Source organism: Schistocerca americana, chromosome 4, assembly GCF_021461395.2.
Source record: "Schistocerca americana isolate TAMUIC-IGC-003095 chromosome 4, iqSchAmer2.1, whole genome shotgun sequence".
Lineage (NCBI taxonomy): Eukaryota > Metazoa > Arthropoda > Insecta > Orthoptera > Acrididae > Schistocerca > Schistocerca americana.
Window position 1 is genome coordinate 595,344,727 of NC_060122.1, and position 27,626 is coordinate 595,372,352.

Consider the following 27,626-nt stretch of genomic DNA (forward strand, 5'->3'; position numbering starts at 1 on the left):
GATGATTAAACATCTCTCATCTGACTACAAGCAACACCTTGTCATCTTCAACCGGATCTAGTGGGATGGCTTCTTTCCATCGCAATGGTGGGAGAGTATCATCATTTCGGTGCTCAAACCTAGTCAAAACCTGCTTGATGTGGATAGTTATTGGCCCCTCAGCGTCACCAATGTTCTTTGTAAGCTGCTGGAACGTATGGTGTGTTGGCAGTTGGGCTGGGTCCTGGAGTCAGGTGGCCTACTGGCTCCATGTCACGGCCACTTCTGCCAGGGTTGCTGTACCACTGCTAATTTTGTTTTTAAGAACCTCTATCTTTTTGAATGGACAAGTATTAGCTGCAGAAACTGTGTGGCTGGGGATCAATTTAGTCCCTCGAGTCTGCCATCTGAACAGCATTTTCCAGATGCCACCGCATGGTTACTGTCTTTTTGATTTACGAAAAGCATGTGACACCACCTTGCGACATAATGTCCTTGTCACATTATAGGAGTGGAGTCTCAGAGGCCCGCTCCTGATTTTTATCCAAAATTTCGTCTCTCATACTTTGTGTCAAAGTTGGTGCCTCCCATAGTTCCCCCATATCCAGGAGAATGGGGTCCCGCAGGGCTCTGTATTGAGTCTCTCTCTATTTCTAGTGACCATTAATGGTCTAGCAGCATCCCTGTATGCAGATGACTTCAGCTTCTCGTACTGCTTCACCAGTACTGGTGTTGCTGAGCACCGCCTACAGGAAGCCATCCACATGGTGCAGTCATTGGCTGTAGCCCACGGATTCCAGTTTTCGGCTGCAAAGTCGTGTGTTACACACTTCTGTCGGCATTGTACTGTTAATCCGGAACCAGTACTTTGCCTTCATTACCATCCACTCCTTGTAGTGGAGACATATTGATTCTTAGAACTGGATTTCAGTGCCCGGTTGACATGGCTACCTCACCTTCATCAGAAGCGGAAGTGCTGGCAGCACCTCAATGCCCTCCACTGCCGGAGCAACACCAACTGGGGTGCAGATCTCTCTATCTGTTGCAACTCTACAGAGATCTTGTTCAATCCCACCTTTACTATGGAAGTCTGGTTTATGGTTCAAAGGTGCCCTCTGCATTGTGTTTATTCGACCCAGTGCACCACTGTGGCATTCGCCTAGCGACAGGAGCTTCTAGGATGAGTCCGGTGACCAGTGTCCTTGTGGAGGCTGGAGTCCCTCTATTGCAGGTTAGAAGTGCACAACTGCTGGCGAGTTATGTTGCACATGTATGTAGTTCTGCATATCCGAATCAGTCTTCTGTTCCCACCCACGGCAGTTCATCTCCTGCATCGGTGGCCCAGGTGTGGGCTTCCAATTGCAGTTTGTGTCCGATCCCTTCTTTCCTAACTGGAGTCCTTGCCTTTATCACCTATACTTGAGGTCCATTCACATACACCTCAATAGTGTGCACTTAGGCCATGGCTTCGCCTGGACCTGTCACGTGAACCTAAGGTCTGTTAACCCCGCAGCTCTCTGCTGCCACTTTCTCTAGATTCTTGACGTGTACCGAGGCCACGAAGTAGTTTACACAGACAGCTCAATGGCTGATGATCACTTCGGCTTCATGTATGTCCGTGGAGGACATATTGAACAGCATTCCTTGCCCATTGGCTGCAGTGCTTTCACTGCTGAGCTGGGGGTTACACTCGTGCTCTTCAGCACATCTGTTCATGCCCTGGGGCGTCATTTCTTCTGTGTACTGACTCCTTGAGCAGCCTACAAGCTATCAACCAGTGCTACCCTTGTCATTCTTTGGTAACAACCATCCAGGAGTCATCCTGTATTCTCAAACAGTCCAGTCGTTCAGTGGTGGTTGTCTGGACCCTAGGTTATGTTGGAACCCCAGGCAACAAACTTAGCAACAGGCTACGCGGAAACCGCTTATGGAGATTGGCTTGTTTGCAACTGACCTGTCTTCAGTACTACACTGCAAGGTTTTGTGGTTTTGGGAGACGGAATGGCATAATCTCAGTACACACAACAGACTGCATGCCAGTAAGGAGACAACGAATGTGTGGAAGACCTCCATGCAGACCTCTCGCCTGGAATCTGTGGGTTCTCTGCTTTTTGTGACTTAGGCTACCTCCTGTGCTCGAATGACCTGCTTCAGTGTCGGTGCGGTGCCCGGCTGACAGTGGCCCGTATCTTGGTGATCTGCCCTCCTTTGGCTGCCCTGAGACACTCTTCAGTTACTGGACTTGTTGCCATTTATTTTAGCTGACACCACCTCATCAGCTAATTTAGTTTTACGTTTTATATGTGACGGTGGGTTTTATCATTCTATGTAAGTTGTAGCGCATGTCCTCTGTCCCTTTGTGTTCTCCACTCTTAATGCTTTTTGGATGTTTTTAATGTGTTGTTGCAGAATTGCTGGCTTTGCCTTTTATTCTCGTGGTCGGCCAGCCACAGTCATCTGCGCTCTTGTTTTTACCTCTTCTACTTGTTTCTTGCTTCTCTGTGTGGTTTTCTTTCCCCGTTTTGTCCATAGTAGTGTTGGTTGTCATTCCGTTATTCTTCTGGTTCTCCCTTTCTCATGTTTTGCTGTGTCTCTTCTTTTCTCTCCCCACCCCCTTATGTAATTATTTTATTGGTACAAGGGACAGATGACCACACAGTTTGTTCCCCCCTCCCCCCTCTCCCTCTTCTAAACCAACCAACAATGAGTTGAAGAAACCACCCTCTGTTTAAACCCCTGCCAAGATGAAGCCTATAATGAACACTTAAGTGAACAGGAATTCTTGGAGGCTCTTACCTCTCACGTGTCTTGGCCCCAGACCCTATTTACATCTGCAACCAGACAATCCACACTTTGGACATTACCCAGAGACATCTACTCAGCCCCCCATGGGGCATGCCACTCGTTGGTGGGTTTGTGCTTGGCTACCACCGCCAAGACTTTGCAGCATTTTTCCCTTGCATGCTGAATGTCTATCCTCTTGCTATTCTTTTCCCTCTCCCTTGGGGAACATGTCAGGGGTATTATTAGGAATGTTCTGCGTTCTTTCACTTATGTGTGAACAATCTCACCTTTGGTTTTTCACTCCCTTTTCCTTTCTTTGTTTCTCTTCTCTCGTTCCTCTGCTTCGGCATTTGAGGATCCTCTTTTTTTTCTTCTTCCTCCCAGTGTGCTCCTGAAGGCCGGCCCATGTGTGTGACGCGTAACGGGTGACTGGCTAATGCGTAATTCCCAGCCCTGCGTCGACAGGTAGGGTTCGCACATACCCCCTGGTACAGGCCAGGCCCAAGGAGGATGACTGCCTGAGCTGCAACCTTCCCAAATTGCCGATTGGTCCCTGTCAGGTGTTCGGGGGGTGTGACCTGAGGTGTGAACAATCACGTAAGGCGGGTGTGCACTCTTGTGAAAGGGGCATCCAGATGGAAGGAGCGCACCATTGGAGACGCTGGCAATCATGGGGATTTCCTCACGGTGAGTCAATCATCTTCCCACTCAACAGCTACTAAACGTAATGTAATGAGGCTGATGAGTCACAGACCCCACTGCACCACGGTTCCTCATGGTCTCACATACTGAAGATGGTCAGTCCTTCCACACAGTAAATTTGTTTATTATTCAGAAAGGTGTTGAAGCAATTGCTGGCCCTGTGAAATCGTGCTCTTGTTTATGAAATGGCACTTTTTCTTTTGGAGACCACTTCTGATTCTTAAGCACAATTGCTTGCTGCCTCGCTTCTCCATGGCTACCCGCTTGTGTCGAGGCCCATAGAACTTGGAATTCTTTCTGTGGTGTAATTTACACCAGGCTGCTAGACGGTCTGAGGCCGAAATCTGATCTTACCTCTCTGATCAGGGTGTCATTGGCATCCATCGTGTAATGAAAAAGGTTGATTCCTACGTTGTGCTCACCCGCACTCTTTTCCTCACCTTTGATGTTGGTGCTTCCCTTCAAGCTCAAAGCAGGCTATGAAATAATCATTGTCTGGCTGTACAGTCCAAACCTGATGCGCTGCCAACAGTGTCATCATTTCAACCACACTAAGACGTCTTGTCGACACCCAGCCAAATGTCACCTGTGGTAGGGATGCACACGAGTGTGTGTCCACTTCCTCACTGCTGTATCAATTGCAATGGCAGCTATGCCACCTCCTCTTGGGGTTGTCCCATGTATGTTGATGAGCAGACTGTTAAAGAGATCTGGGTAAAGGAAAAGGCGCCTTACCCAGTCACTTGCAAGTTACTGGCTAGTCGCATACCCTGTGTTCTCCTGTCTGGTACCTATAGTTCTGTTCTTGTTACCCCTCGCTCCGTGAAGGACATGGCCATGCAGACAGGCTACCTACATGCAGATCTGAGGTTGTGAAATCGTCCCTTGTGGATTGAGTGTGCGGAGTTCTTCAGTTGACCATCTCGTTACTTTGTCCACCCATGTTATGAACGGTTTTCTGTTGAAATCCCAGACTGTAGCACTGTTTTTTAAATTTGGAGAAAGCCTACGACACATGCTGGAGAACTGGTATCCTCCGTACTCTTTACGTGTGGGGCTTCTGTGGTCTCCTGCCCTGTTTCTTTCAGGCATTTTTAAAAGATAGTTTTCAGGGTGCATGTGGGTTCTGCCTTGTTGGACCCCTTTATCCAGGAAAACCGTATGCCGCAGGGTTCTGTCCTGAGTGTCGTCCTCTTTGCTATTGCCATTAACCCTATAATGGCTTGTCTCCCACTGGGCGTCTCCAGCTCCCTTTTTGTTGAAAAGTTTGCCATCTACTGCAGTTCTCCACGGACCTGTCTCAGTGAGTTGCTTCTTCAGTGGTGTCTTTACCCCTGGAGCATCAGCAATGGCTTTTGCTTTTCCACTGACAAAAGCATCTGTATGAATTTCTGGTGACACAAGTGGTTTCTCCCACAATCTTTAAATCTTGGGCCTGCTGCTCTTTCGTTTGTTGAAACTACAAAATTTCTTGGCTCATGCTCAATAGGAAACTCCCTTAGTCCTCCCATGTATCTTAACTGGCAGCCCGCTGTATGTGGTTCCTCAGTGTCCTATGTGTCCTCTATTGCACTTCCTGGGGTGCCGATCGAACCACCCTCCTCAGTTTGTACCAGTACCATGTCTGTTTGAAACTCAGCTATGGATGCTTTGTTTATGCATCTGCGTGCCCTTCCCTCTTATGCCATCTCAACACTATCTACCATTGGCCATTCATTTGGCCGTGTGTGCATTTTACACCAGCCTGGTTGAGTGTCTGCATGCTGAAGCTGCTGAACTACCCTTGTCCTACTGCTGTGCTTTTCTCCTCAACAGGCATGCATGCCATTTGCCATGTGTGGCCACCCATCCTATGCCTCCTCCTTCGATGATCCCTTTGATCATCAGTATGGGGGTTGGCCTTGTTCTGTTACCTCCTGGAGTTCGCTTTCAGCGCTTACTATGGTGATTTAACTTCACGCTACCTGGAACTCCCTCTGTGGGTGTGAGCCCTTCACCACCTTGGCATCATAAAGTGGCCCATGTTAACCTTGGCCTTCATTCACTTCCTAAGGACCCTACTCCCAGCCTTGGTCTATCACCTGCAGTTTCATGATCTTCGCATGGTACTTCACGATAGTATCTTTGTATACACTGATGACTCTCGGACTGACTGTGTGGTCAGGTGTGCCTTTCATTGGCGCCCGTGTCTTTAGATACCGGCTTCCGGCACACTCCTTAGTATTCACAGCCGAGCTCTTCCCTTGTATCAGGCCACGGAGTACATCCTGTGACATAGCCATTTCAATTGTCCTCTTCTCCGACTCCCTGAGTGCCCTTCAAAGTGTGGGTGCTGTACACGGCCCATCCCTTAGTGGAGTAGGTCTAGGAAAACTGTCAATTGCTCACTTTTGGTTGAGCCAGTGTGATGTTTGTGTGGGTTCCTGGTCATGTTGGTCTGCCAGGAAATGAGGCTGCTGATGCTGCTTCCAAAGCTGCAGTACTAGTACCTCAGCCCACAAGTACCTATGTTCACTCAGATGATCTGTGTCCCGTCTGTCAGGTGGTGGTGTCCTTTTGGCATCACCAATGGTCCTCCCTTCACCAGAATAAGCTCCAGCTTATCAAGCCTCTCCCAGTAGCTTGGACGACCTCCTCTCGGCCCTCCTGGCAGGTGGTTATTTTAACTGTATGTATTGGGCAGTGCCTTTTTAGCCATTGTCATTTGCTAAGTGGAGCTGCCCCACCACTTTGTACACATTGCACCCAAGTTTTAACTGTCTGCCACTTCCTGATGGAACATCCATTTTTTAACCTCTTACATTCCTGTTTGGGTTTGCCTTCAGAGTTATCGCCTGTTTTAGCAAATAAAGCACAGGCTATTGACCGCATTTTACTTTTTATCTGCCAAAGCAATATGGTGATGGCCATTTAATTTTTATTTTTGGACCTCGATTTCTGTATGGTGTCTTTCTTAGCCTTTTTTCCACAAGTCTGTTTTTAGCTGTTTTCTATTACATCAGTTGAGACTGATGTATAGTCATCTTTAAACTCCTCTCTGTCTTTGTGTTCTATAGTTTTGACTTGGGCATGTATGACCCCAGTTGCTTTTTTGCCTTAAAGCATAACATAACATAACAAAACAAAACAAAACATTGACTCAGGGTTTTCAGCCACATTTGGCTCATAGGTGTCTTCCACTTGCAATGGTGAGACAGCATAGTTATCCCCATACTTAAGCCCGAGAAGAACCCAATGTCTCTAGACAGCTACCAACCGATTAGCCTGACCAACTTACTTTATAAACTGCTTGAGAGGATGGTTAGCTTCAAATTATGTTGGTTACTCAACTCTTCTTTGACCAAGGCATACGACACGGCTTGGTACCGTCACATTTTAGTTACAGCCCCCCCTCCCGTGACTGTCTTTTGCTGCCCTCTTCAGGTTTTTATCCATGATTTTTTACCCCACCAGCTCTAACCCAAAAGAGTTGGCACTTCTCTCAGCACCTCTCGAGTCCAGGAGAACGGTATCCCACATGGTTCTGTTAGGTGTAATACTGTTCCTCGTCACCATCAATGGGCCTCTGGGTACCCTGGCATTACATATCGACAGTTTTTCTACAAATATGGTGGAGCCCACTCCTGGTTTCTTATGCAATTGCCGTGCGATGATACCCTGTACCCCGTCCTTATTGCAAATGATGGGTGTCTCTGCTGATACCATCCTAGGGTGGGATTGCCGCTTGGAATACGTCTCACTCCCTCCCCCCCCCCCCCCCCTCCCAAACACACACACACACACACACACACACACACACACACACACACACACACACACACACACACACCCCTACCTCTCTTCTCCTCAGGTGGTGTATGCTCCATTGATTAGGACCGACCTATCCCAGGATCCTAAGGTTTCTGTCGCTCCTACAGTATTCCAGCATCTGCTATGCTCCATCCTTGAAGAGTTCTGGGATGCTACCATTTTTTACACAGATGGTTCTAAAATGATGGATAAAATGGGATATTATTTTGTCTCCTACTGGCATGGTACGCAATTTCCTGCTGGGATCATGTAGTGTGTTCACTGTAGAGCTGCTAGCCATTAGCAGGATCCTCCATTTTGTTACTCAGGCCTCCCTCCAGTGTTTTAATGTGTATAGACTCAGGGAGCAAGCCTGTAGGTTATAGATTGATGCTACTCTCCTCACTTTGATCTCTGCTATCCATGAACTTCTCTCTACACTGCCTGCTCAGTTGTCTTTTTCTGGGTCTTGAGTCATGTGGGCATCCCAGGGAATGGACTGACTGACAATTTGGTTAGAGAGGCAGACACTTACCTGCTGTTTCCTTTCATGATTCCAGGTGCAAATATATGGATACACATCAAACTTCTCTTTGCTCAATAGTGGAATGACCTCTGGTGCTCTACTGCTCTCAGTAATAAACTCTTCCTTCCACTCTTTTGGGAAGAAGTCCACTGTCTTATACCGCTGCATAATGGTCGTACTAGGCTCATACACTGTTTTCTCTTGTGTAACAAGCCACCCCCACAGTGTGGCTGTGGAGACAGACTGACAGTATCCCACATATTGGTAGAACACCCCCAGTCTTTTTGTCCTTCATACTAAGTATAGCCTTCCAGATTCCTTGCCTTTAATATTGACAGACGGTTCACAGATGGTTGCCCTGGTCCTGAGTTTCCTATGTGAAAGTGGATTTTATTTTCAGTTAAGAGATTTTGTTTGTCTTGGAGCAGCAGGGTGGTTGTGGTTGGGGTCTCTTAGTTTCCTGTGTCTAGGACCCATGACCACTCCCCTTGCAAAGACTGCTTTTAGCCCTCTGTTTTTCTAGTTTTTAGATTTGGCCTACCCTGTTATGCCCTCTACTGTGTATTCTTTAGCTTCCTCTCTTTATGGTATGATCCCTCAGACAGGATTTGCCCACTTTCATCAGATACCACTGTCTTATGCAAGTAATTTTTGAATCTGGCGGCTGATGACCTCACCATTTAGTCCCATACTCCACCTCAACCAGTCAGTCAGTCACTTAACGGTTAAAATTCATATGGAGGTAATGTGTGTGTGAGAATGTCAACATCAGTTTTGATTTAAACTGCGCAAAAAAAAAAAGAACTTGAGCTCATTTAATTTCCATAACATTTTGTGTTGAACAGTGTTGTTGTGTGCAGTCACAGTTTTCCTGGATGTGAGTACTGTCACACGCAATTGCATTGTAGACAAATATTTCCTTGGTAGCATTTTGGGCACTGCTTTACTATCCAGAATGCAATTAATATCCATTAGCAAACTCCCATTTAGATAAACTAAACTTTCTTGTTATTATTGCTATTAAAATAAAGCATCTGCAAATCTTTGACACTACCCTTTTCCTTTTGCTACCACTTTATCACCATTTCGTGAGTTCCTGCTGTTACATTCATATTTTCAAAGTTGTTAATACCCTAATATTAATAATCATTGTCTAATAGTCCTTTAATTGCAAATGATACTGTCACAACATTTGTAAATTTTTTTTGGCAATAAGTGATATGTAAGAGAAGGTTTCCCTGGCTTTATTTTGCTTAAAAATGCACAGATAGATATCAGTAAATTGTTAAATTTTAAATACCTGTTACTACTTTTTACTTCTAGTTGACTGAAATTTTGATTTTCTCAATGTGAACATCACGTAAAAGATTTTAGGTGACATATTGAACTTATTTACAGGGAACTCCAGGCCTCGAAAGAATAGTCACATTGTTCTTTTTTTGTGCTGATTTGGCAATAAGAGCTCTTTGTGAGGGCAATGTTGCTCTCTTTCATGAAATAGTCTCGTGGACTGTATTTTATTTGCGAAGGAGTGATTCTCTGGTAAGTTATTTTTAATGCAGGCAAGCAACCATACAGTTTTGTGCATTTTTTATCCTTCATTTGTGGTGCTGCTACAGCTGCTGCCATTGACATCACCATTATTATAGTCAATTTGTTATATTTATTGTTTACTCTACATATTCTTTAGGCTTCCAGCTGTGAAGTGTTCTGAACAATTCTACTTAACCTTCAAGGTTTATTCAGCTAATTGTAAAGGTCAGTTCGTGGTATCATGTCAAAGAATAGGGACTGAATTTTTAGATGGGGGTGATATGTGCTTGGCAATATTTTGTCTGCAATAGATGGAAACTTCACAACCTTACTGAAGAATTTGTTATTAGTATGGCAAGCATTTAATTTTTTAAAACTCTCATTTTTAGCATTTTTACTCATTTACAGATTATTTACCATAAGTTTTGCTACTTTGTGCAGGTATTACACTCTTTGGCTTATATATTTTATAAAACGATCTATTAATACTAAAGTTTTGAAGAGAGACTGTAATGTAATTAGTGTCAGACTTACTATAATTATTGTATCTACACAAATGTAAGACAACCCTGAATATAAAATTACCCTTTTTTTTTTTAAGAGGTCCCACGAGCAAAATTTTTTACCATGTTGTGACTAATGAAAATTATAAACTGTTTCACTGACAAAAAGTATCTGCTAAATAGTTAACAAACTTATGGTTTAATTGTCTACCTTTTGATAATACTAAGAAATAAAATAAACAAAAGAAATGGTTTACATTAAGTTTTGGACCGTTTTCTTTTCTGCCATTTTTGCTTAATAGCAGTGTTGCCAGTGGTATCACTGTTCTTAATCATTATCATCCTGCTAGAACAAATGTGATATTTGTCTTTGTAATAAATATTTGGCTGTTCCTTCCAAATATGTTGGAATTTCTGAGGTTGTTGTGGTGGGACCTGAGAGCACACATGTTTCTTTTAAATACATATCTGATTTTACTTCTGTACTGATATGAGAATATTACAATCTACATTGATCCCGATCGTATCGTCCACCTGCCTGTCTCTCATTGGCTGTGTAGAACCAGCTGGCCCAAGCCCTTCCATTCTCATCATAAATCTTGGTGAGTGTTGACAAGATTGTAGCAGAAGACACACATGTATGCCACTGGACCCTATCTGGACATGGACCATCTCCTGCAGAAATGAATACTCAACCATAGTATTAGCTAAATTTTCATTTCAGTTTGATTCTGACTACAAAAAGATTCAGACAAACTGCAGTTAAAAGGTGGTAGAAATTCATAAAAAGGCAAAGATATGTGGTATAGATTCTCATGGTTGGTAACACAATGAAATTTACTGCTTGATTACCGATCCCCTCCCTGCAATCTCCATGGCTCTCAGCCAAGCTGGTGTCACTGTTCCCCTTCCAATCCTTTTGTAGTGCTGAGCTTGAGCAACTGAAAAACGGATCACAATATCTTCTAGTGTGCAGGTCATTTGTAACAACACCAACAAGTGAAAGCTCACAATTCCAAATTCAGTCCCAGTATCTACATGTTCCTTGTTCTGTGATCTAGTGACATCTCTTGGTACTATCTCCATGACGGGTCTTGCTGCTTTAACGTATTCTCATGATAAAAGTTACTTTAATACGATTTACTTCCTCTGTTAAACATTTCATTCTGGATTTTTTTCGTTCTTGTTTCAACTGAATGTCACTGTTATGTTCTAAAGCTGATTAAATGCTGGCAACACATTTCTGTTTTTGAAAGCTATTTCCTCCTGTGTTTCACGAAGTTGTCAAATTATAATACATTGTTGTAGTGGCTCGTTTATAGTTCCTCGTGTATCTCTTGTGCTAGTGTTTTGGCACATGAGAATTCGAGTAACTTAGATATTGTATCAGCACTTCTTTGTATCAGGAAATCTCGAGCCTGTTGGAATGCGAATATTGTTTGCTGAGCCCTGCCGTTCTGAATTCTTCTAATAGCCACAACAACCAAAGCTTCATCTCTAAATGTAAGATAACTGCTATAAATGTTAGACTGATATATTCAACTAAACAATGTAAAAATGTTGACCTCAGCAACAATAGTTTCATATGTGAATATGATGACCCTGCAATTTTTTTTAATTGCAAATTTGGGATAAAATCTTGTCTTATAATCAGGTAAATATGGCAACTGTAAAGTGGCAAAAGTCAATGGCTGGTTGGTTCCTATATAGGAAACACATTTCTACACTTGCTGCAGCTTTAGATGAACAAGATAGTGTTTGTATTCTGATGCATCAAGTTCTGCTATGTTACTTTTATCATCAGATTATTCCAAAACTTCTGCTACTTCCAAACTTCAGATCCGCTATCTGTTGTTCCTCCTCATTGAAAAGTACTGTAGAACTGAAAACCTAGAAATACTGAACGTAGTTGCATAGTAAAAAAGATTTGCGTTAGCATTAGAAAAAGACTTAAAAATTACAACATTCAGTAATTACAGTAGATTAGTGGGTGTAATAAAACAAGAATGGTTTCTATTAGCAATGAAATGAACTTTGTACACAGTCCTGTTACATACAACCCAAGTTGTATGTGACTGTTGTCATTACAAACAACAGAGAGGTTTCGATTGTAGTGGAAGTAACCTTAACTGTGAAAGAGGGAAGGAAGTGAAGTCACATTACTTTATTTCACAGTTGTTTAAACTGGAGACGGTAAGCTGAAGTAAATCCACATTTCTGACCCCAATGATAGTTGCATTGTCAAGGATACCTCACTGTGTAAAATAAGCTGTTGAACTCTGAACAAAGTAATTTTGTAAACACCAATATCATTCTCTGGGTTAGAGGTATCTGCAAGTGTATTCCTCACTATAACTGTGTTGACAGTATGGGAAAGTAAAAAGTTAAAACAATAATATTGTCAATTATTAGTACTGTTTTATCTTAAAGTAATATAATATGCTCTCTAGAGAGCTAATAAATCTCAGGTTAATGATGTATGAATGATTGAAGTATGCGCTCTTGCTGTGGGAGTACATCATAATTCTAAACGCACATCAGAAACTACTAACAACATTTATAGATTCTAGGATACCTACCATTTTTGTGGTGAACTTGAACATTTAAGATCGGTTCTCTGCTCAGTTAAGCCTTCACTGGCTTATGGGTTCGAAACATAATTGCTACTCTTACACGGGCCTTGACTGTGATATTACATCTAAATCTTATTAAAAATCAGCAGGTTGACTTCCTTGGACTTCATCTGATTTTGGCTGATAGGGCACAGCATAGTACCTAATGCAATTGCAACATCAAGCTGAATGTCACCCAGTGTTCATTGTGTACATAGATCAGTTTTTCTCCTCTGCATGGACTCTTGATATGACTGAGAGAATAGAGTTAATTGTACTGGTGATCTTACAGGAGCCTTCCATAATACAAGGGGCAATAATCCTGTAATATGCATGTAATAAAGTAAAATTATTTTAGTCAGATGATTACAAAAATACACCTTGGCAACAGAAAACAAACCAACCATCAAAAAGGAAAACAGAGAGAACATAATGTTGGCAAAGTTTAGTTGCTAGCCCAAAGAACAGTGTTTACACTTTTAATCATTGTCCAGACGTCGCTTTCCACACAGCCGCTGCTGCGCACCATGGTAGAGTGCAACTCCAGGAATGTGTGGGTATTTGTTATGCATCCCTTAGCCTACTATAGTGGAAACTACTGGTGTGTAGAGTTATTTCTGTGGACTTGTTTACATAGGTGAGGGTAACCCTGAGGTTGTGATTATGCCAACTGCTTGGTTGGTTTGAAGTAGCTGATGTTAAGTCCCAAGTTTCCTGCTTGTGGAAAGGGGCATTTGGTGTCAGCAAATATGATGGTTTGACCAGTTCCAGTGATTCTAGTAGTGGTTTGCTGTTCCATTATTTTCACCATACGTTTATTGTGTTAGAGTATTTGGAAAGAAGCAGATGATGATGGTTTCCTGGTTGTAACTGTGGGTACACTGCATCTGTCCTCAGCATCACATTGCACTTCTGACATGCAACTCGTTCTCAAATGACAATCTTTTTTAATGCTGGGCCACACAAGTTTGTGTCATCAGCTTAATGGTGGCTTTTGTGCTGGGGTGGAAGAGGTTTTGAATACGGTCAAATAGTTTTACATAGCATTTCAGGCACAAATGGTGATTAGAGACAAATCATGTATTGGTGTTTGTTTGAACTAGAGAACAGTTCAATTGCTTGGTAACTACTCCTCTAGATGTCTGTCTGTGGCTTGTGCTGCACTGAGCTGACTAATTTGTCATACAAGATGGGACACCAAGCCTGCAGAAAAATCGGCAACTAGAAGAAAAGTCAGCAAATGTTTTATGTACATTGTAAATTGACTAATGAACTGTAGTTAGTGAAATTGTTGGGGAGAACCACCCCTCTTTGAGTTTCTTGAAAGTGTACGTGATTGGTTTGTGGTCCGTACAGATTACAAATAGTCTAGCATGAGGGAGTACATCCCGTACTGCTTCATAGATGGCCAGCAGCTTGTGGTTGTATGCACTCAATTGGTTTGTGCTCCTGTCAATTTCTGGGCAGAAAAAAAATCTTAGTTTCCAACACTTCTCCATGTATTAATGGAGAGCTGTGGTGATAGCATGAACACTAACATCTACCACTAATGCTAATGGCACATTACAGAGCAGGTGAGAAAAGAGAACTGCTCACCTTTTCACAGGTGTTGAATCTCTTACCATCCATGCAAGGGGCATCGGTCCATGGTGGTGTTAACTTGCCAGTGCCGCTATCAGTGGCGTGTGTTTATCTGCTGCTCCTGGCAGGTGTTGGTGGTTGATGTTAACAATTCCTAGGAATCTTCTTAGCTGCGTAAATCCTTTCAGTGCAGGATGTTTTTAAGAACCTCTATCTATTCTTTGAATGGACAAGTATTAGCTGCAGAAACTGTGTGGCTGGGGATTGTTACTTGTTTCTTGCACAGAACACATTCTATTTAATTTACTATCACACTATTTCCACATCCTGTTGAACACCACACTGATATGTTTGCCATGTAATACTACTGTTTGAGGAAATACAAAAATATTGTAAAGAGATAAAACAAATTGTCACACTACTTTATGGTGGCAACAGCAACGCTTTCTCCTCAGGCTGTCTACAAGAGGTTGGGGTTGGTCCTAGCCCCCGATACATTTTATCAGAGATGCTTGCACATTCGTGAGTCAGATTTAAAAACCTGGAATAGGCAATGGCTTTATACGGTTCAAATACAGCCTTTAATTTTTTGACATGAAGCACCTGAAGATGCAAATTTAATTTGCGAAACAGGTCGTATTCTCCAGTAAAGAATTCTAGCAGTTGCAGGACCTGGTTCACTCAAATCATAGGAATTGAATCTCCATAGCACTTCATTTACAAAATGTACCATGGCTGGACAGGATTTTTTATCCCAAATATCATCCATAGATACTCTAAAAGACCAAAAGGTGTTACCACTACGGTCATGGGGAAAATCCTTTTGCTTTAGGAATCTGGTATAAGCTTTATTACTGTCGGTCAGGTGCGCTAAAATTGTAGCTCTGGCTAACAATTTTGCGAAATCCCTTATACCAGGGAGTGGGTAGCAATTGGGGATGATATATGAAGCACAATATTATCTGCACGGCCTCTACGTGCAATCCTTCTTTCTCACTAGATATAATGGTGATGGTCGGAGGCTGTCGGATCTGCACGTTATACATGTATGTATCATTTCCTCAAGTTCTGCTTTTGCAACTGTAAAACGGTCAGGTGCCAATCTATGTTTTATTACATATTAGAGTAGTACATAAAGAAATATGTTTTAATTGGACCACTTTTTTCGCTTTGTGATAGTGCTGTAATAGTGACAAACATATGGCTCACAATTTTAGACTAACAGTTGGTAACAGATAGGATTTTTAAATTAAAATACAGAGCGTAGGTATGTTTGAACATTTTGAACATTTTATTTCGGTTGTTCCAATGTGATACATGTACCTTTGTGAACTTATCATTTCTGAGAACGCATGTTGTTACAGTGTGATCACCTGGAAATGCCACATTAATGCAATAAATTCTCAAAATGTTGTCCACCAACCTCAATACGTTTGTCAATACGTGTAACGACATTCCTCTCAACAGTGAGTAGTTCACCTTCCATAATGTTCGCACATGCATTGACAATGTGCTGATGCATGTTGTCTGGCATTATCGGTGGATCACGATAGCATATATCCTTCAACTTTCCCCACAGAAAGAAATTCAGGGACGTCAGATACGGTGAACGTGTGGGCCACGGTAGGTTGCTTAGACAACCAACCAACCAACCAACCTGTCATGAAATACGCTATTCAGTACCGCTTCAACCACACGTGAGCTATGTGCCAGACATCCATCATGTTGGAAGTACATCGCTATTCTGTCATGCAGTGAAATATCTTGTTGGTAGAACATTACGTAGGAAATCGGCATACATTGCACCATTTAGATTGCCACTAAGGTCGCTGATGTTCCACTTGTTGCAGCCATTGTGGACTTTCCATTGCCCAAATGTGCATATTATGCCGCTGTTGGTGAATGATGCTTCGTCGCTAAATAGAATGCGTGTAAAAGTCTGTCATCGTCCCATAATTTCCCTTCTGCCCAGTGGCAGGACTGTAGACGACATTCAAAGTCGTCGCCATGCAATTCCTGGTGCATAGAAATATGGTACAGGTGCAGTCGATGTTGATGTATCATTCTCAACACGGACGTTTCTGAGATTCCCGATTCTCGCGCATTTTGTCTGCTGCTGCTGTGCGGATTAGCCGCGACAGCAGCTAGAACACCTACTTCGGCATCATCATTAGTTGCAGGTCGTGGTTGACGTTTCACATGTGGCTGAACACTTCCTGTTTCCTTAAATAAAGTAACTATCCGGCGAATGGTCCGGACATTTGAATGGTATCGTCGAGAACACTGAGCAGCATACATAGCACAGGCCCGTTGAAAATTTTGATCACAATAGCCATACATCAACACGGTATCGACCCTTTCTGCAATTGGTAAATGGTCCATTTTAACACGGGTAATGTATCACGAAGCAAATACCGTCCGCATTGGTGGAATGTTAGGTGATACCACGTACTTATACTTTCTATTACAGTGCCATCTATCACAAAGCGAAAAAGTGGTCCAACTAAAACATTCATATTTTTTTACGTACTACACGAATATGTATTAAAAAATGGGGGTTCCTATTTTAAAAAATGCAGTTGATATCCGTTTGACGTATGGCAGTGCCATGTAGCAGGCCAACCATAGCGCCATCTGGTTTCCCCCTTCAAGCTAGAAGAGTTTCGTTCGTTGTAGTTTCTTCGTTTGATGCTTATTTCGCGAGGTATTTGGTCGGGTCACTATCAATGGACCACCCTGCGTCAAGCCTAGATATTTAATCAATGTGACTGTGTTGGCTAGCACCCTACTAATGCTGTATTTGAATATTATTGGACTACAGGATTATTTTATATACTCATTTGCATTAGCTTACCTTTTTCTGCTTTTAGAGCCAGGTGCCATTCGTGACAAACAAGAAATTTTGTCAGTCATCATGTATCCTCCTGCAGTGACTACAATGACACATTGCCGTACACAACAGCATCATCAGTAAACGACTGAAGAGTGCTGCTCACTGTATCTGCTACATAATTTATGTTCTGTATATAGAAAATAATAGTGGCACTATCACACTTCCCTGGACCACTACTGATAGCACCTTTGTCTCCATTGAACAATCAACGTGGAAGACAACATAAAGGGATCTCTTACTTAAGAAGTCTGTGTGCCACTCACATATGTGGGAACCTATCCCATATGCTCACTTTCATTATGTACACAGTGGGGCACTGTGTCAAATGCTTTTTCAGAAATCTAGGAATAGGATATCGTGAGAGAACTGCAAGTTGTTTACATCTGGTTTGCCGAATTCAGTCATGGTTGAGCAACTGTCAGTGACAAGTTTTGTGTAGCTCCAAAGTAGGTTGTTGTTCCAAATAATACTGATTCTTTGCACAACTTGACTGAAGTGATAGGTTTCTGCCTTGTGGGCGAGATAGCCATATTGTTGATTGCAGTACATTTGATTTTCCTTGAACATTTAGCTATGAATATAGTATTTTTCCAGTGGATTCTGCCCAATTTCACTGAAACTCAAAAGCATGCTCATGTTAGTTGGCGCAAGAAAATGCTAAAAAAAATTTGTCTGAGAAAATGCAAATTGTATATCTACCATATTAAGAGATGAAACTTAACTATTAGGCATATTTGTACGAGCTACAAACCCGGCAGCACTACACTGTGTGGGTATTCAAAGAGGAGCCAAAACCACTAAAACTGGTTCATTTGCAAAGCTCTTCCAAGAAAATTATAGCTCGATTCTTTGGTTATACTAGAGATCACTGTAGGGCAGAGTTACTTCTTTTTTATATGAGGAACCGTTTTTAAAGCTCATTTCGTTTTGGAACCTCTAGTTCGTTTCGGTAGTGTTACAAATGCAACTTTCTGTAAATAGATTATTTGCAACACAAATAATTTATACATATGAGTTTCAAAAAGTAATTTCAAAATTAACTTGTAAGTTGTTAAAATTTGTATATAAAATAGCACAAACGGGGATTGAAAGTTTAATTAGAGTGGCACTGGTTCTTACTTTCGCAGATGTACTCAATACTAGGTTTAAAGATGAATATTGAATTCTCATGACAAGTTCTTCAGGTTGTAGTACTTACTGCTGTTGACACACATGCTGGGAAATCTGTTGTACATATATATTATGTACTTGAAAATGGTGAAAGTACCAAATAGACATTTTGCAGCAATAGAGGATATTCATCTTTCAAGCTGCACCAAAATTTCACTAACACACAATGACTCAAATGTCCAATACAATAAAAAATGTTGCGTTCTTCTGCTGACACTGTGGAACTTGTGTTGTGGTAAAGGTTAGAGAAAAACAAGGTTTGTGAAGCATTGGAGTAAATTCACTCTTTGTGACGAGCAACTGAGAGAAAAGGTGGAATAACTTTGATCTAAAATATACTTGGAGTTCTGCTACTCCTTTCCACAATTCCACTGATAAATCAGACATTGCCTGTAAAACTGCATGCCTCTCACCATTAGCATCAGACCTGACAAACAAAACAGATGTTTCAGTTGCGGCTTAGTGAAGGGTACTTATGGACTGTGTGAAGGGTTATGGAAGTAACTCAGATTCTTAGTTAAGATAGCTATAAGGGGCAGTCAAATGAGAAGAAGAAAATGAAACCATATATTTCAAAAGGAAACCCATAAATGTTAATACACTGATATCCTTGTTAGACAAGATGGTTCTGTAAGCAACTATAAACAATTTTGCATGAAGATAGTGACATAGTGTGCACTTCTTCCAGAGCAAATCGACAGCCACAGATGTTTTTCTTCAGGGCTCCAAAAATATGGAAATCACATGGTGAGAGACATTACCGTATGAAAGATGTGCAAGGGCTTCCCAGTAAAATTTCTGCTATCTACTCGAAACAATGGGTGGCCCCACATGTTGCCTAGGTTTTCAGCTATGCTGCAAAAGTTTTGATGGGGAGCCCTTACAAATTCTCCATGCAGTCATGATTTCTCCTGTCTTCTTCAGGCAGAGGCGCATTCCTAGGTACGGTCGTGGTTTAATGGATAACTTGATAACATTTATCCATGTAGGTATTTCTCACAGTGGTAAGTGTATTAACTGTTATGCCAGTTACATTTTAAATACACTGAGGTAATAAATTCATGGGATAGTGATGTGCACATACAAAGATAGTGGTAGTATTGTGTACACAAGGTATAAAAGGTCAGTGCAGTTGTGGAGCTGTCATTTGAGCTAAAGTGATTCATGTGGAAAGGATTCAGACGTGATTGTGGCCACACGACAGGAATTAAGACTTTCAGTGTGGAGTGCTAGTTGGAGTTAAATGCATGGCAGTTCCATTTCAGAAATAATTATGGAATTGTGTTCAGGGATCCACATTGTCACGAGTGTGCTGAGAAAATCAAATTTCAGGCAGTACCTTTCACCATGGACAACAGTGGCCTTTGGACTTCACTTCACGACCAAGAGCAGTGGCTAATGTGTAGAGTTCAGTTCTAACAGACCAGCAATACTGCATGAAATAACAGAAATCAATGTAGGATGAACAATGAACGTATCTTATCAGGACCGTGTGGCAAAATTTGGCATAATACGCTATGGCAGCAGATTACCACTGCCACTGCCTTTGGTAACGTACAGTGTCACCTGCAGCGCCTGTTCTGTGTCATTGACTATATTGGTTGGATTGTAGACGACTGTGGCCTGGTCAGATGAGTCCAGATTTCAGTTGGTAAGAGCAGATGGTAGAGGAAGTGTTGGGCACAGCCCCCCACGAAGCCATGGATCCAAGTTCTCAAGGCAATGTGCAAGGTGGTGGTGCTGTCATGGGCTGTGTTTACCTGGAGTGGACAGGGTCCTCTGCTCCAAGTGAAGCAGATTTTTGACTGGAAATGGTTATGTTCAGTTACTTGGAGACTCTTTGCAGCCAGTCATGGGCTTCACATTCCCAAACAATGAAATTTTTATGGATAACAGTGCACTATGTCTCGGGCCACAATTGTTCAGTTACATTGAGAAACATTGTGGACGATAGTAGGAAATAATTTGGCCACTCAGATTGTCTGACACGAATCTCATCAAACATATAGGGAACATAATTGAAAGTTCAGTTTGTGCACAAATCCTGCATAAGTATTTCTGCAGGGGAATCGCAGGAACTTAATGAATCCATGCCACATAATTGCTGCACTGCACGTGGCGAAAGGTAGTTGCTGCACTGCACGTGGCGAAAGGTAGTTGCTGCACTGCACGTGGCGAAAGGTAGTTGCTGCGCTGCACGGGGCGAAAGGTAGTTGCTGCGCTGCACGGGGCGAAAGGTAGTTGCTGCGCTGCACGGGGCGAAAGGTAGTTGCTGCGCTGCACGGGGCGAAAGGTAGTTGCTGCGCTGCACGGGGCGAAAGGTAGTTGCTGCGCTGCACGGGGCGAAAGGTAGTTGCTGCGCTGCACGGGGCGAAAGGTAGTTGCTGCGCTGCACGGGGCGAAAGGTAGTTGCTGCGCTGCACGGGGCGAAAGGTAGTTGCTGCGCTGCACGGGGCGAAAGGTAGTTGCTGCGCTGCACGGGGCGAAAGGTAGTTGCTGCGCTGCACGGGGCGAAAGGTAGTTGCTGCGCTGCACGGGGCGAAAGGTAGTTGCTGCACTGCACTGCTTGGATGTTATTTTATTTCAGTTCTGAAAAAAGATTCTCAAGGTTGTCATGTTTTGTCTGTGTGTATGGAAATGCTAAACCATTTAATATGTTACATTTTTGTAAGTACACCAAAAACTGTGCCACAGCCCCTGTTGACCTGACATCACTGCATTAATTTATTGATCAGTTGATAAGTTTTTTGAACTGTTGTATTTTCAGAGCTTTGTTTAATGAGCTGTTGGGTCATTCACTGGCTTTGTGGTGGTGGAAGTGTGTGTTAATCCATTTAAGATTCAATTAAACTCTGTGCTATCTAGAATGAATCTCTCACCTAAATTATAGATCCTAATTTTGTCATTGGGCTCAGCATTTAGTGTAGTATTATTTAGAAATGGCAAATGAGAACTGGGTTTCTTGTGACCCATGAGCAGATCTGTGTAAAAGTGCTGGCAGTGATGGTTTTCTTCCCTCAAATTTACAACCATCTTTATTTATTTTTTTTATTTTTATTTATTTATTTATTTTTTTTGCAGGTTGCGGTTTCTCCGAAAAAATCGTCCTACATTATTACTTTAACAACATGCGTTGTTGGAATAGTAACTCTCATGTTCTTAATGAAAAGGATTTAATTGTGAAAAAATGGAATTATGCAACTTATTTTGTATGTTGATATTTTTGATAATATTTTTCTTAAAAGTAAGCATTTCTTTGCTCAACGAAGTAAATCTACTAAAGGAATTGTTAATTATACAAACACTTTATCACATGTGTTCCGAAATACCTTAGTATGTGAATATAGATCTAAATTTAGCTTGTAAGGAATATACATATTATTATGTAGGTATTATTCTTTCTTGTGTTTTTAAGGCTATTTATTTGTTACATGTGTTCATTAATTTTCTCCATTTGTAGTAACACTTTTTAAAAATTTATTTAAAAATAAATATATTGAGACTTTCAACATTCATCAAATTTTTTGTGGATCTGGTGCATTTATTCAGGAAATGGGTGTGTTTTCTTTTCAGACAGCAGTTCTACTGTTGCATAATAGGTATGGGTTACGTGTAATCATCCTTGTATTGCTTGAGGATTTCCAAAAGATTTTACAATATTTTTTGTTGAAGAAGAATTTCTGTGAGCAGTATATGCTAAATGTTATTTTTAATGCTGAATTATAAATAATTCACTTGTTGGATGATTAAGTCTAACACTTCTATTCACATGTCATAACAACCAGGCTACACCACCCAGTCAGCTTCAGTGGCAATACTTCTTATGAATCTCCTCATCTCATAAATCACACTTTATAAAAACGCAGTTGCCCACAATTCATTATTAAAGTTGTCACAAACATTTTGTGTGGCACTGCTTCTCAGTCCACATCCACTACTTGTAGATGGAGTAAACAGTTACTATTTGCAAGAACCAAAGTAGTTCATTTGACCAGAAAAATTCAGGCAACAAAAGTATAGAGCATAAAAGCTGACAATCCAGACATAAATACCAATTACCTTTTAATTTAGTGTCCAAAAAATTAAAACGTGTTATTGTAAATTCTGAAGTCTTGGCTTTCTAATAGTAGTGTCAGTACAGCCAAAACTACTCATTAGCTCACTCAAAATCTATCATTTAATGTCATTATAAAAGGTTGTTACTCACTACTTTCAATTAACAAGGTTTACAGTAAAACTAAATTCTTTCTTGTAATAGACACGTTGAAAGTTTTCCTATGAATACTAAATTTGCGTGGTATTATGATCTGAATAATTTTTGGACACAACATACTAGACATACAGGACATGGGTAACTAAATTTAGGTGGAAAAAATAGATATTAGTGCAAAAAGTGCAGATGGAAAGTTTCTAGCTTGTGCTGTTTCAACCTGATGATTGTAACCAGGTCCAGTGAAATATTAACTGTGAGAATTCTGAGTACTGTTAATATACCATCAATTAATAACACCAAGAAAAATTCTGAGATTTAATGTAGATGTTTATCCAAATGTACTTAACAAATGGATGTTGCATTGGTGGATCAGGCTTCCCACATTTTAAGTCAGTGGCCTAAAAATATAGGCATAGGAACATGGTTTGCTTCAGAAGTAAAACCTGCAAGTACTACAAATAAAATTAGTGGACCAGTCTTTAAATGAAAGATTTGAGGTAACAGTAGCAAAAGCATTGCTACTGGATCACGAAACTGGAAGAAAAATGCTTTCCAATAACCTTCCATAATCCAGTATATACGTGCCGAAGGATGCCAAAATAATATTTGTATTCCAGGTACATTTCTAAGAAGGAAAACAACATTGAGGTTAAACTTCCTATTGATGTCATTAGAGTAAAAGCTCAGATTGGACAGTGGATGAGATCAGATATGGTCCTTCCTAAGGAACAAACATGTTATTTCCTAATATGATTTAATGAAATGATACAAACCTGAACTTGTTTGGGTGATTAGAAACTTTAAACGGTCAGCTATTTTAGATACACAAATTCTGATTCTACAGTCTGTTGGCTGTGTGTGAAACTTAGTATTCAGCCACAAATGTAATTTGATGTTGAAGGTCGTATGAGGATAAATTATATTGCGATACAATGGAAGTGGCCTGGGGTAACGAGCCACTTCGGTGCAAGGGTGGTTTGCAGCAGTGAATCGTAGAGTGTGGAAGACATTGGTATCTCAGAAAAATATCAGAAAGTTAGTTTTATTGAGATTACTACTACTACTACTACTACTACTACTACTACACTTGTAGTGCTGTGCCACATCCCCTGTAGCACATGGCACAGTTGACTTGGGGTGCACGGCTGTGACCAGCTTTGTCAAGAAGTCTGCCATCACATTGTCTGGGAATGCTGACACCCAGGAGGGCCACTTAGCAGCACATATTCCAGTTGGGTGTGGTGTGGCACTAGTGCTACGGAAGCCTGCCAGAACTCCTTTAGGGGATGAAAGCCCCTAGGAGTGGAACTTGTACCATGAGTGAAGGTGTGAGGGCCTGGACACTCCCACCAGCATAGGAGGGCGGTAGCTGTACCACCCGGGTCACAATCTGGTGCTTCCCTGGGCAGAAGTATGGCTGCTGCTGAAGTAGACCTGAAGGTGGCCCTCCAGTTAAAAGGCACCAAATACAGGGAGGATGACTTGGTACTAGAAGATGGCACAGTGGTGGTGAATTCCCAACTCCATGGCAGTTACTCGCTGACTCATAGCATTCTGGCATCCATTGTAGTCCTCTCTTCTTAGTACATGCTGTGGGACAGAAAATACATTTGCTAGAAGTGATGGTTATTATTGCTGGTTATTACCTCATTAGTTGTACTAGTTTACTGGTTCCAGCTATATACAGAGTAACAAATCTGTGGCTCATGCTGCAAGAGCCCCATCTTTCTGCTGCATGGACAAGTGTGGTACTCAGGTTGGCTCACCTCAGAATGCATAAACACTCCTGTTGCTGCAACTGCCATACTGATGCCTTGGTGCCTGCTAGCTTCTCAAGGCCTTAACTGCTGTGGCTGAGCTGGCATTTTCCACAGTAATTACAAAAAAGTAGTGGTGTAGTGGTAAATATTTCCCTCCTCCAGGAGACATGGCTCCCTGGACATGAACAAAACTCGCCATACTTGTACAACAATGTACTATATTTAGTTTCCTTCCTCAGTGCTATGGGCTTGAACTACAAGGTTTAAACACTATAAATTTGTCCTGCAGCATTAGCCCTCTGGTTCATTGTTCACATTTACTCAATAACTTCCCTGAAACCTTAACTTACAACCAACATGTGAAAACTTCCACTACCAATTAACTGTTCCTCATAAAATACAGTGCAAGATGGCTAGCATCTTCCACCTCTCACTAGTCTTGCCACCATGGTACTCTCCACATGTTGTTTAATATAAGACGTATGTCAACAAAGTAAATTCCGTTTGTTTATATAAAACAAACTTGTACAGATACAGAAAAATATTTATTGTACAAAAATCTAAAACTGTTAAACTACTTTTCTACATAGCTTCTGAAATTTTGGAGGCACTTGTCACAGTGTGGCACAAGTTTTGGTATGCCTTCTTCATAGAAGGTTGCCACCTGTGTATTCGACCATGTGGTAAAATGTTCTTTCAGCTCATCGTCATCGTGGAAGTGTTGACCACCAAAGACAGATTTTAGGTGTAATAAGAGATGAGTCACTAGCAGCGAGGTCCAGGCTATACGGAGGATGATCAAATGCGTCCCAGTGAAATTACCCACAGATGGGCGTCCACTTCGTTCTTAATCATGCACTTGATCACGTTCTTCATTGAACAGTCTGACCCATCCTCTAACCATTGAATCATTCATAGCATTTTGTCCGTAAACCTCACAGATTTGCCGATGAATTTCCTTTGTTTTAACTTTCTTAGCATTTAGAAAACTAATCACAAATCTTATTTCACACGCAGTGGCATTTTAAATTACAGCTGATATTAAAAAGAAGCACTACAAAGCACACATCACCAGCAGAGATCTGAAAATGGCGTACACGTCTTCTCCTTGAGTCAGAGTAAGTGCAGCGCATGCTTGGAACTTCGATCGTAGTGCTGCCACAGATAGAAATAGAAATGGAACTTACTTTGTGGATGCCCTTCGTATATAGCTAGCTCATTGCAGCAGATTTCGGAACTCTGTTAGGAGATGACAGCCTTCGGGAGTGGAACTCGTCCCTGTGACAGATGCAAGGCACCAGGTCACCCCCTCCACACACACGCCCACACACGCCCACACACGCCCACACACGCCCACACACGCCCACACACGCCCACACACGCCCACACACGCCCACACACGCCCACACACGCCCACACACGCCCACACACGCCCACACACGCCCACACACGCCCACACACGCCCACACACGCCCACACACGCCCACACACGCCCACACACGCCCACACACGCCCACACACGCCCACACACGCCCACACACGCCCACACACGCCCACACACGCCCACACACGCCCACACACGCCCACACACGCCCACACACGCCCACACACGCCCACACACGCCCACACACGCCCACACACGCCCACACACGCCCACACACGCCCACACACGCCCACACACGCCCACACACGCCCACACACGCCCACACACGCCCACACACGCCCACACACGCCCACACACGCCCACACACGCCCACACACGCCCACACACGCCCACACACGCCCACACACGCCCACACACGCCCACACACGCCCACACACGCCCACACACGCCCACACACGCCCACACACGCCCACACACACACCAGCCAGGAGGGTGGCAGCTGTACCGCCCCATTTACAGTCTGCTGCCTCAAGGCAGGAGACTGAGAAGACATTACACTACTTCTGCTGAAGTGAGTCTCAAGCCATCCTGCCAGTAGAAATGCCAAGTCCAGGGAAGACAACTCTGTGCTAAAAGGTGGTATGCTGATGGCAGAGGCCCAGTCTTGTGGTGCCTGTGCCTGCTTGCTGACCTATAGTGTTCTGGCACCAGTCTGAGTCCTTTGCTGTGATAGGTGTTGCTGTACTGTGAATACCTCTGCTAGAATTGGTGATAATTGTGGTGTCACCGCCAGACACCACACTTGCTAGGTGGTAGTTTTAAATCGGCCGCGGTCCATTAGTACATGTCGGACCCGAGTGTCGCCACTGTGTGATCGCAGACCGAGCGCCACCACAAGGCAGGTCTCGAGATACGGACTAGCACTCGCCCCAGTTGCACGGACGACGTAGCTAGCGATGCACACTGACGAAGCCTCGCTCATTTGCAGAGCAGATAGTTAGACTAGCCTTCAGCTAAGTCAATGGCTACGACCTAGCAAGGCGCCATTAGTAACATTGCATGTATCTAAAGAGTCTCACTTGTATCGCCACAATCTCCAGATGTACCAAAAGGGTGGATTAAAGTTAAGTATTCCAGAAGCTACGTACTTTTCTTTATAGCATTCATTACGTATCCTGTTTCAGACCTCACGCCATCCGGCTTTAGCTTAGCGCGTGCCTTTCGGCTTCCTCTCATTGTGTCTAGGCTGTCTTGTCTAGACATAACAATAATTTATACTGGTTTGAAGCTCTGTTATTTTTGATGTGATGCTTCCACCCATGTACAAATAAGTAATCTGTGACTTGATGGTGTAGAAACTGCTTGGTCCATCTTGCGAGAGGCCTGTCTCCTGCTGCATTGGTAGGACTGCAGTGCTTGGCTTGTCCCACCTTGAAATGCATAAACAGCCCTCTTACTGCAAATGCAGGCCAGTGCCTTGGTGCCCCCTGGCTGCTTATGGCTTATTTCACTGTTTTAATGCTCAAAAAAGTAGTGATAACTCTAAAGTATCAATTTATAGGGAAGAGTAAAAATTCAAAACTGTGATTTATCTTTACAAGGCTGGGACAGAAAACAGAAACACACAGCATACACTGCATCTGAAGTATGAGCATAAAATTGTTTCATTTGCATAAGAATATTTTAGAAGCCTATATTACTTGATTCTGTCAGTTTTGATTTCTCCATTGCCTCTATTTTTCTGCTATGCTTACAGAAGTGGCTTGATGATAGTGCTTTTGTTTGCAACATCACTGCTTTTAGTATAGGATTCGAGGATGTTTCACAAATTTTCAACAGATATAAATCAGGGGATGAGGATAGTTTCAGCTATTTAAAGTGCTATGCAAGAATCGCATTGTTTTCTTAGCAGTTATGATTAGTACCACTGTCGTTTTGGAAGATAGAATTTTCACCGAAATCTGTACTCTGCAAGTGTATATCACAGTATCAAACCCAAAGAAAGTTTTTGGCCATCATGCAGAGTTGCCTTCAGTACATCTGTATATCATGTTGGCCATTTTTTTCTTCAGTGAAATACAGGTTTCTGATTCTGGCCTACCTTTTCACGTACTCCTAAAAATATCCTTTGATAGTACTGAAGATTCTGAATTGGAAAAACTAAAATAAAGCAAATGAAGTAGGCAAAAGGGAATAC

At 42.3% G+C, this 27,626-nt stretch overlaps 1 protein-coding gene across 2 annotated transcripts in view; it reads left to right on the top strand.

Annotated features, from left to right (window-relative positions):
• The window catches only part of LOC124613975, a 45,903-nt gene extending 24,387 nt beyond the window's left edge, over positions 1–21,516 (top strand). Inside the window, exons 4-5 of one of the 2 annotated variants that reach the window (XM_047142763.1) lie at positions 9,179–9,322; positions 21,154–21,505. In XM_047142763.1, the coding sequence (XP_046998719.1) occupies positions 9,179–9,322; positions 21,154–21,249 (240 nt within the window). In that variant the 3' untranslated portion in view covers positions 21,250–21,505. Of the gene's footprint in view, positions 1–9,178; positions 9,323–21,153 lie in introns of both variants that reach the window. The other variant, XM_047142764.1, reaches the window with a different exon arrangement.
• Positions 21,517–27,626: the final 6,110 nt, after the last annotated feature.